General features: G+C 40.1%; 1 protein-coding gene across 2 annotated transcripts; it reads right to left on the bottom strand.

Moving 5' to 3' along the window:
* Positions 1-369: 369 nt before the first annotated feature.
* Positions 370-9,510, bottom strand: sgpp2 (sphingosine-1-phosphate phosphatase 2). Of its 2 annotated transcripts, none has more exons than XM_042339065.1 (5): positions 9,440-9,510; positions 7,355-7,510; positions 2,604-2,783; positions 1,998-2,087; positions 370-1,812 (listed from the first exon to the last, which is right to left on the bottom strand). In XM_042339065.1, the coding sequence occupies exons 2-5, from the start codon at positions 7,493-7,495 to the stop codon at positions 1,267-1,269; spliced, it is 957 nt and encodes a 318-aa protein (XP_042194999.1). In that variant the 5' UTR covers positions 7,496-7,510; positions 9,440-9,510; the 3' UTR covers positions 370-1,266. The 2 variants fall into 2 exon arrangements, with proteins under 2 accessions (XP_042194999.1, XP_042195000.1); XM_042339066.1 differs by lacking the exon at positions 9,440-9,510 and adding an exon at positions 9,160-9,295.
* Positions 9,511-11,468: the final 1,958 nt, after the last annotated feature.

Here is an 11,468-nt window from a genome sequence, read left to right as displayed (position 1 = left end):
GAAATAATCAATACAATGTCAAAAGCTGCTGTTTCTGTACTTGGCATGTGTTAAAAGGGCAGTATCGTTAAAATAGTTTGTGACAAAGATGACATTTTACCTGTGGAAATTTGAATTCATGAGTAATTTTGGACTGCCAAATTTGTTACGGGTAATCTATTTCATATTGATGGAGATTTCTCCATCGGACACAACTTACATCAGCAGAGGTATCAGTGAGGGGAACTGGTGGAAAATGTAATAATCTTCGGAATAACACAAAACTTTGTTTCACCAATTTAGCAAAGTCCTATTCCTAAAAGTCTTTTTTAATTCACAAAGTAAACTTAGCTTGCTGGTCCAATGCAAAGAATAGAAACAAAATTGGAATTTTACTTTGCCACAGTGATCCTTTTCATTTAATGAAACTATCAACAACACCACCAACAAAATTTACATTTGTAAAGCGCCTTTCACGTCAGGAAGATATCCCAAGGTGCTGGACAGACAGAGTTACGGACCCGAGCTGAGGGTTGGGGGCGGGGAGGGTGGAGGGCAGGTGGGGAAGGAGGGAGATCGAAAGCACGGTCGAAGAGGAGGGTCTTGAGATGGTCTTGAAGGTGTCAAGGGAGGGGGGGGTACAACCATTATTATTGATGCAAGTGACACTTCAATGGACACATCATACACTGGTGTAAATACAGTATTAAATTTTAAAAATATTTCGGTGCAAAAAATCCCTGATTCAATACCCCTGAGAAAACATTTCAGATTACTGGTTTACTCTCCTATAGTAGAGTACTGAGATACAACAAACGAAGCTGTTGGAAGAGCAGTGAGGGGGAATTTGGAATCTCAACCTGCAGTGTTAAAGAGTGATTGGCCATGGGTTCACTCCCAGATTTTCACACTGCGGAGGTTCTAACATGAGCACCTCATGATGCTTTCCTTGCAAGAAAAAGTATAATTTAGAGGGAACATAATCCCAGGCCACACATGGTTATCCTAGTCAAAGCTAATTGCATAGCTGCCAGAGACCTGGGGCTGGCCACCTGCTCACGGCTAGAGCTGATTCATGTCGGTGACCAGATGGGGGGAAATAGTAACTAAGAAGTTTGCAAGAAATGTTTTTTTGGTAGGTCTTCATTAATTTGGGTGGGTGGTCAGCAAACCACACCTCAGACACCATCTGAACTAATCTTTGAGATGTCTCGACAACATGATAAGGAGCTATATCAAACAAGCATTATTATTATATTATTATCTGGCGATGACTGCTTGCAATGGTCAGAGTAGTCCTAAGAATTGAAACAGTAAAGGCACTACTGCTGTTGCGTTGAAGCCAATGGATGAGTATGTCACAAATTTATATGGCACTTCGATCTCTAGTCTTTTCCTGGCTTCTGTGTCCCGTATTGGAATATCAAACCAAGCACACAGAGCTTTGAGGGAAAGAGTTTTGATGACTTGGCGAGTGAGGAAAAGAATGAAGACCCCGGTGAGGAAGCGAACGACAGCCAGGAACATTATGTCCAAAGTTACAGATGGTATTTCAAATGGGAGCATTCCCTCAGGTTCGTATGTTTTACCGTATTGATAGTTCAGCCAACAGCCAACTGTACTTCCTGCTGCCCCACCAAGGATAATGGTTGTATCCCCCCTGGTTGGGCTGTAATGGTCTAATGCTGGATAGGTATAACTCAAGGTAAACGTCAGCACCACTGCAATGATCGGCGTTAGAGAACTGGTTAACTGTAGGTTGTCTAGAATATTCCAGAAAGGGTACGTAAGAGTGATGATCACACCAGTAATGAGGACTCCACAGATGACATCCTGAAAATAGATGTAAATGAAATGAAAGGGCATTGGTAAGGTAAACATGTTAAATTTACTTGCAACGAGACATTTCTGATCAATGTAATCGTCAAGATTTCTCAACTTTTAATAGTGTAGCGTGCAGTAAACCAGTTCCAGAAAGAGAAAAAATGGTAGATTTTAATTAAGAGATTAATTCTTACCAGTACAGTGTGCATTCCTGTGTAGATTCGACTAAGAGAAACCAGAGTAGACATAATTGCAGCAGTCACCAGTCCTAACACAAATGGATACTGTAAATCAGGACAATAAAACAAGAGTGAAATAGACCATTCACAATAGGCAAATTTCACACACAGTAACTAATTGATCAGAGGTGACTGTCATGTAATACATTGCACAGTGACCAAAATATTAAAAGAAAAATGTTACTGGATTGTAAAGCAGGCGCAAAACCATTACATGTAAAAACAAATAAACATGATTCAATATGAGAGATGATCAACATTGGTACAGAGAGTGACGATGTGCCTGTTTAAGAACTAGTTCAACCATTTATAAATTGATACGGTTGTCGATTTCACTTGAAGGGATCCTCATGTCTAAATGACAATAATTGTCAATAGTGTTCTGAATTACCCGGTTCTGGGTAATTGTTCTCAACTTGACCACTGATAATAGACTCCTACAACCATCCAGTTCGTCAATGTCCCATGTTTTCAAAGTATCTGCACTTTTATTTTGGTTGCGTGCATTTGCTTATGTCTTCTAAAGATTCTTGTGTGTTGCTGTAAAGTGTTTATTCTTACCTTGTACCTGTACATTGTAGAGATTAGGAATGTGAAAGAGATGGCGGTAGCTGCCATGGCATGGGTGGATGGCATGCCATATTCAGCATCAACTCTTGTTTCCAATTTCACCACTGGTGGCGAGGATGGACGGGGCCATTTAAGGATGTCTTTGGAAGCCTGTCCAATGTACATAACAATCTGTAGAACAAAGATGTACGCTTCAGTGACTCATGAAAGTACATTGTGCTAGTTAATTACTTTTTTCATGTAATATATATTATATATATTCCTTGCATTTGATATAGCGCCTTATCGCGTCGTCGAGACATCTCAAAGCGCTTCACAGGATATACTGTAAAGTGTAGTGACTGTGTTTTGTGGACGGAATGTAACAGCCAATTGCGCATTTCAGTCGTGGATTGAGTGAGATTGAGGGATTATTACCCCCGGAAAGCGATCCGCCAATTGACTAGCAAGCAGGTTCCTACTTTCTGCTAAGCAGCGTGTAACATGTGCTCTTCCTGCTGACATTGCTTGATTTGGGCATTTTTGTTCACAAAACTATACTAATATTTGCACAGTGACTGCTTTAATTTTGTTTCTTAAAAGATTTGCCACGTTCCATGTTTAAATACATAACCATCTTACCAACGACATACTCTATATGCAAAAACTCTCACTGATGTCTTTTGCCAGTTAGTTGAGCTCATTTAACCGAAAACTTAGGCATCAAATTAAATCAAAAAAGTTTAAAAATCTGTTAAAATACAAAATTATTTAGTTGGCACAGGTTGCTAGCCGTTTGCATCATATAGAACAAGGGATGATGCCAAATTTGTATCGTTGATCTATTTTATCATTTGCACTGCATTCCTTCTCTTCTACTTATCAGTAGATTTGATTTCACCCAAGGGAATGAACACTTCAATCACACTGTGCCACCAGATTTATTGCATTGTTGTTCAGCAGCGCGTTTTTGTGTTTCACCTCTCGTACACAATGCTTTTGTTGACTGTTAAATCTGCAGTGCCCTACAGTTGAACCAGTTATTTTGTCCAACATTTGAGCATAGAATGAAGGAACCTGACCTGTTTTCTTTTTCTTTAAAAAGAAAAACCACACCTTCCTGGTGACATCTGTTATGAAGATATTTAAGCTTCTGTCAACTTTAGGAAAGTGCTGGTTGTGTACACAGGCTGCTGTTCTCTGCTCATACTCTGAAAAAGTTTGAATATCTTCAGGTAGTATTAGAGAGAAAATATTTTATCTGGTGGTGTTCTCTGTCTCGTACCAGAAAATATTTTTCTCTATTATCTGTGAGGCTGTGTAACTTCAGATATACTGTGTGTGTGTGTGTGTGTGTGTGTGTGCGTGTGTGTGAGAACATGCTGCTACTGTTACATGAAGGAAATTAAGTTATTCGAATAATATATTATGACAGGGTTGAGTGCACCAAACATGGTTTACATTACTCAGTATCAAACCTATGTTTTGTGTTATGGTATCACTTGAATTTGAGTGTGCATAGGTGATATTGTCAGCTTTGTTAATATAATGCCACCACTTACACACTACTGTAGGGTTTTGATGATTTCCACATGCAACTGCTTCCTGCTCATCCTGAGCAGCAATGTGTGTGAGTACTGAGATGTGAATCTGTTGAGAAATACTAGAAAATTGATAAAATAACAAAAAGAAGGTCCAGGCAAATGACATTGCAGAATGTCGGTCAAAGCGTAACCTTTGAATAAGCTGCAAAAAAAGCATTAATTCTGTTGCGTTTGAAGGTAAAGTTGTATGGCTGCAGAAAAAATCATACTGAAAAGGTCAAGTCCACTAAGCTACTGTGACTTTGAGACTGTAGCTACACTATAGGTACCTGCAGCAGCTCGCAAAGCCACTTGACTGCACCAGAATGGAGGCAGCCAAGACGGTATTGACTTCTGCCTTCTAACCAAATATCGTGTGACTCACTGAGCAGGCCTTGGCACAAACACTGCTATTTTCATTAAAGCAAAAGTATCAAAAAGTAGCTCCCTTTGCAGACTTTTATAAATTGGCAGACTGTGCTCATTGATTCAGTTCTCTATTCATCTATATTAATAAAAGATCAGCTGTGTGTGTGTGGTTTTGTGCTGTCACAAAGGCTTTTGCTATGTGGTGGATGCAAACCATCCTCTTGAATGGGTGGAGAAGTGCCTGCATGAAATCAGATACTTCTCACTGTACAGTGTTTGCAAGTTTAGCGTTCACTCAAATATTCAATTTCACATTTTCCTATGTTTGGGATTTGAACCTGATTCCTGTCACTCTGCTTGAACACCCAACTGTCACGTGGCACTGTGTACACTGAGTTCCACAAAACAGTTTTTTTTCCCCAAAAATAAACGTTACTGTCCATAATTACCTCCACATAAAGGGGTTTATATATCAGTGAATTTTATGCAGAGAGATTCAGTTTTCAAAAGCAAAGGTGATGCCTACTTTGCTCCTTTGAACTCAATTGAAACTGCTTCAGACTCATTTCATTAAGAACTCTTGCTGTGCTGGGAAAGTTAGCAGGTATTTTGTTTTAAACAGATTCTTCTATGAAATTAAGCAACCCAGGTGAAAGCCAAGTTCCATAGTACATATCAATGCCAAGGATGAAATTAATTAATTTTTTGATTTTTTTAAAAAAAAATTGCAAGTGGAAAGGAAGACTGAGGGAGATAGAAAGATCCATTGTTTTGAGGTTTAGGTAAAGACAGGATGTAGTGTGACAGGTTTTAACATTAGCAGGGTGATGATACAAGGAGGAACAGTGTGTTGGATGGGTTTATTTGAATCTTGGGATGCACCACCAAACATAATAAAATATGTAACTAAAACCTAAGGAAGTTTAATGGATATAAATATCACTGGTATGACAGATAACGCTTTAATTATTAATTGAAACAGGCAATATTGTAGACAATTTGTTGTAAGCAAATATCCTATATGGTGAAGCATTTCTAAGGAGATTTTATTTCAATGGAATACCAAAGGGGCTTATTATGGTTAATTTTGATGGTGCATTTTCCTGGATCATTGATCCTTCTTTCAGTAGTTCCTTATAATAGGATACAAAAGAGACAATGGAATTTTGTGTGTTGATCTAATATTGTTTTTGTATCTAGATTCTGCTGAATATACTGTTTCTTATGGAGTCCTGAGGCGTATTGGTTAGAGCACTCGTGTCGCAAGCGAGAGGACCCGGGTTCGATTCCCGGGTAGGGTGAAACATCAGGCAAATTTCTTTACTCCGCATGCTTCTGTTTGCCTAGCACTAAGTAGGAACCTGGTTGTTAGTCGATTGGCGGATCACTTTTCCGGGGCTAATAATCCCTTTGGAAAACATAATAACAATAATTTGGTCACTAAATCCGTGATTGTTTGTCAGATGCTCCTGTATGCAATTGGCTGCCGCATTTCACCCACAAAATATACAATTAATTCACTCAGATTCTGTGAAGCACTTTGAGATACGCTGAAGATGTGATAAGGTGTTATATCAAATGCAAGGATTATTATCAGTAGCATATGGTTTGTTGTACAATTGGTGAAGCGATGCACTATGATGTACTGTTATGGTGTTATATGAAAGACAGCAATGTACCAATGAAGTTATCACACGCAAACCTCATCCATGATATAACCTGCTTGTGAGACATGAAATCAAGTGCCCTGTTTGAATTTTGAATGTTCCCACATTTTGAAATAATTTAGCAACGGCAGATGGATGTGTGCACACAGTGGATTTGAGGTAGGCTGGTAGATCTGAAAATCAAGCTGTTTGCAATATCAGCCCACTCGCAAACACTTTTCATTATTCCAATTTTAATGCTTTGATGTGAAGGAAGAAAATGTATTGTTTCGTTCCAAGAGTAACATTATCCCTTTCCGTAGAATGAAGAGACAACCCTAGCAGCTAGTAGGCCTCTTAAATTCAGTTGCATTACTGCAGGCATAGTGAGTCTCTGCTGAAGTATCATTTTACCTCGAGAGTTTAAGCACTGGTGTTGGCACATCTGTCCAAATTTCTTGTGCATTAGAAGTTAAATATTTATTAAACCTAAGGCGGTATATTAAAAGCACCACTGCAAAATAGGATCCAAGTTTACATTGTGATCCTGCACACATCGAGTTCCTGATCTTGTCTGCACAGTCGGAGGGAGGTGAATAATGAAAGAAGATTGGATATGTTCCTACAACACAGAAGTAAGGAAATATCTGACAAATTATGCTAGGGTAAGGTTCTCACTCTAACTGCAGTCAGGGGGTCTGCAGTGGTTTGTCAATCATCTTTCTCAGTTAGGGAACAGCACTTATTGAAGGGTAGAAGCGGGAGAAAAATAAATCCTAACATGTATCCAGTTCATTGCCACACATCTCGACTGTCGTCCTCCCAATCAGAACCAACAAGTAAAATAATAATGATATCTTTCCATGCATCGATATATAGTACCTTTCCTGTCAAGAAGATGTTTCAAAACACTCCAAAGAATGTACTGTAACATGCAACGATTGTGTACTTTATAGGCAAAAGTGGTAGTCAATTTGCACACATGTCCTACAAACAGCCATGAAGTGAATGCCCAATTTTATCTGGCACTTTGTTGGCCAAGTCAGTGGGGGAAACATTCCAATAGAATTAAGGCACCACTAAAGCTTAATGCTTGAATTTCTACATTTCCATAAATTGCCATTGATTCATAAATTGATATAATGACAAAAATTGCAGTACTTACTGCCCATATGCTGATCAGTCTCCTAGTTACAAATGGGTCAAAATTCCAGTAGGTGAAAGGAAGGAAAGTGATGTAAAAGATCTCTTGGCCCAGAGCAGCAGCGAATCGGAACAGGTAGTAGAAAAAATAATTCTTCACCATATATTTTGGCTTTTCCTGCAAAGAAAAGTACAAAACTCTGTGAACTTCCCATCTTCATTTCCTTTTCAAAAGTTTCCACAAATAGGCGCAAAGCGAATAACCTATGAATCATGAGAATTGTTGGCCAGTGAAGCATTGTTTCTCAAAGCGTGATGCATGTCTTGAATAATCTACCAAGCAAAGTAATAGACGCAAAAACATTGCAGTTATTCACGATACTGTATCATGAGATGATCAGGACCAGAAAGTCAATGTACTGGAGGAGCAGCCTCAGTGGGCTGAATGACCTTTTTCTCCTCCTAACATCTTTGTTTCTTCTCTTTCTTTTTAATCAATGCTTCCTTTCCTCCTTATTTTACACTGAAGGTGGCCTTCTGTTCTTTTGAATACATCCTCCACAAGGCGCTGTTTCCTACATCTAGAGGCAAATAAACATTAACCTTTCCTCAGATGATGATTCACTATTCCTGTACGAAAAGCAAATAATACGTGAGTAATAAGACGAATGAACAACTTGCCCAGTTTCACCACTAATTTTTAGCTTTAAGCACCTGAAGTGTACATTTAAGTACCTAAGTTGTCGTGAATGAGCACGTTTAGGAATGCATTTACAAAATGTCCTGTAATACTCCAGGAAATATATGTGCATTTTCTTTATCAATGTTGTCTAACCGTTCGTTTCAGTGGGGTCAACGACAGCTGCGTTTTTTTTAAAAAATGAACACCTAAAGCAGGTAGATACGGATCCAAGCAAAGTTCAGGCTGAAGCACAGCAATCACACAGTTGTTCTCGCACTTCAAACAAGCCACTGAAATTCTACACCACATTCCTTCGGGCAAGTTTGCATGTGACTTACAGTAGGGAGTATGTAAATCACCAAATGCTTATCATTATACATTATAATAATAACAATCGGAAGGACGTCCCAAAGCGCTTCGCAGAACACACTGTAAAGTGAATTGACTGTGTATTTGTGGGCGAACGCGGCAGCCAATGGCGCACAGCAATGTCCCACAAACAGTTGTAGATTGAAAATGACCAATTTATTATTGTTTTTTTTTGGAGGGATTATTATTAGGTTCTGTGTGGAGTAAGGAAACTTGCCCAAGGTTTCGCCCTCTGCCTGGAATTGAACTCAGGTCTCTCGCTTGCAACTCCATGGTGTGGAGTTTGGTCACAGCAGGTGTAGAGCTAAACTAACTAAATAAATTCACTTTATTTTGTAGTTCTGTGACCTGACCTGCCTTGATCCAAGGTTTGGCACTGTACGTTACTTTCTTTCAACTATTTTTTATCATTGCGTTAAACTCATTTCCAATGGGACCAGTCACCTCTCCCGCAGTGGCACAGCCTTTACCACGAGTGAGAATAGTCAGTTAACGTGTGTATTTGGTCGCAGAGAAAAGTGGACAGTCCACTTTTCTTGGGTTAATTCACTGAGTTCCTCCCAGAACAACACGTCAGCAATTGTAAGTCGGTTAAAACAAGGAAGGGGAAGGGGAAGGGAGGAATCATTTATTTATTGAAACCTATAGGTTAATGTCCTGCCCTCTGTCTTGTGTGTGTGTGTGTGTGTGTGTATATATATATAATACACAGTGTGGAGGAGAAGGGGGGAAAAAAAGACAAACTCTGGATGGTGAGATGCCGCAGTGGTGCTCACCTTCCCCACAGGCTCACCCTCCTCCTGCCTCTCGTTGCACTGGAGGGACCCGTTGGACCAGTGTCTCCCATTTCCACTCCCGCAGCGCCTCGGGCTGTGGGGGGTTTCCTGATCCCTCCGCCTCCCCTCCCCCTGAGCCCCCGCCCGGGGGTCCCGCGGGCACAACCCGCAGCCTCTCTGGAAGCGGGAGACCAGACGGGGGTCCTGGAGCCTTTGGACGTACCTCTCCATCATCTTTCACAGCGCAATCCCCCCCCCACCCAAATCAAACGGGACTTACGTTTCGAAACCAAAGGTGAAGCGCTTTCCAATGCTGTGCAATCCGGATCAACAGGTTTCACACACACACACACACACACACAAAGGGGGAAGGAACAGCAAAAAGATCCTCGATCCTAAAGTCCACCCATTTTGGCAGGAATTCAAAACTTCCCGAATCTGCTTACAATGCATTGGATTTGTTCCTCCACTCCTCCTCCCTCTCCCTCTCACCCAAAAAAATAATAATTTTAAAATATATGATTTGTTTCATTTCTGTGGATTCTTTCCGGCTTTCCTTGTTGCTCGCGGTGGGTTATTTGTGAAGCCGTTTGCGTAAACGTTACGCAGTGCTATCCTTGTCTTTATTTTGTCAAACCTGCACTGGTTTATCGACACAACCCGAATCGTGCGGCAGAACAACACTGCGAGTGAAATGCTTTGCACTGATAATTGACCCCATAAGAGGTACTGTGCATCGGATGCTGTCCGTTGTGACCGGGAATGACAGTGCAATCAGCATTTTTTTTTTATTAAATGGGTCCCACAGCTTCAAACATGTTGCAGTAAGTTTTTAAAAAGTTTTCAAAAATTATATTTGCAACTTTTGATTTGTTAGAAAAAAACATTTTGCGGTCGTTGTAAAAGTCGGATGACCACAGCCTCTGATCGCAAGTTTATACTTATGAATGACAGAGCCTGACCTAAAAATGAAGGCAGATTGATATATATATATATTTGGCGGCCAATGACACAAGGGACCAAATTGGATGTTGGAGTTGCCATTCTTTGGATGAGATGTTAAACTGAGATGCCAACTGTATGTTTAGGTGGATGTTAAAGATCCCAAGTCACTGTTCAAAAAGACCAAGTTCCAATTTCATAGCCAACTATGCTCCAGATAAAATTGGTCATTCACTTCATGGGTGTTTGTGGGACACAGCTTTGTGCAAATTGGCTGCAGATTTGCCCAGAAAATACACTATCACTACATTTCACATCAACACACTTTGCAGTAGAAATCCTGTATAAGGTCCTATATCAAATGCAAGGATGATTAACATATTCAGCCATGTACAAATGAAAACATAGTTTCTTGTCCTCACAATCATAACTTCTAATAACTTATGAACGACAGACACTAAACCATAAATGAAGATTTATCCTGGTAGAAAACAACAAAAAACACAGAGCTTTCTTTCAAACTCTATATCCAATCTTTGCGAAAGCTGTTTTCCTCCATCTGTGGACTATCACTCATATCTTTTCCTATCTCACCCTGATTCCAGCACAAATTCTCACTCACATCTTCGTCACTTCTGGGCCAAATCTGAAAGGCTTTCCTCGCCAACCTCCTTAACTTCATTCTCCATTGGTTTCATCTCATCCAGAACTTCATAGAGCCTATCCTCTCCTACACTGAACTCCGTAGCCATCACCCCCATCCTTGACTGGCTTAATTTGCTCACTCTCCACCAGCCGATCAACTTCAAGATTTTCATCTCTCTCCATCCCCTCCATTAATTTTAGGCCTCCATCCCTCCCTCTCCCCTCCATCCTAAGATTGAAAGCCAATCTTTCTACCACAATGCCCTTACGCTCTCAACTTCCCTCAAATCTCTCTGCTTCACACCCCGTTTTGAAAAACATTATATCGGAATATACTTTCGGTCACCTTACTCCTACCCCCTTACTTAATGATCTCCTGAAGTGCTTTGAGATGTTTCCCTCTGTGTTCCCCTCTGTATATACAAGTTATTAAAAAGAGGTGCAAATCGTACTTGTTCTTCCTCGAACTATTTTAAGATCAAGATCACATTACTTGTAGAGGCATTTTTCTTACAAATGAGTAGCTCGCTGCATTAATATTTTAATATGCAGTACATTCATACAAAAGAAATTATCCTGATCGGTTTTAAAAAATGGCAAATTGCATTTTTTTGCACTAAAATAAGCTGTATGATGAATAGTCGAATATACGAGTCCTGTGGAGTCCTGTAGCTCAGTGGTTAGAGCACTCGCTTTGCAAGTGAGAGACCTGAGTTCAATTC

Source organism: Callorhinchus milii, unplaced genomic scaffold, assembly GCF_018977255.1.
Source record: "Callorhinchus milii isolate IMCB2004 unplaced genomic scaffold, IMCB_Cmil_1.0 Scaffold11, whole genome shotgun sequence".
Lineage (NCBI taxonomy): Eukaryota > Metazoa > Chordata > Chondrichthyes > Chimaeriformes > Callorhinchidae > Callorhinchus > Callorhinchus milii.
This window is presented reverse-complemented; position numbering and strand designations above follow the sequence as displayed.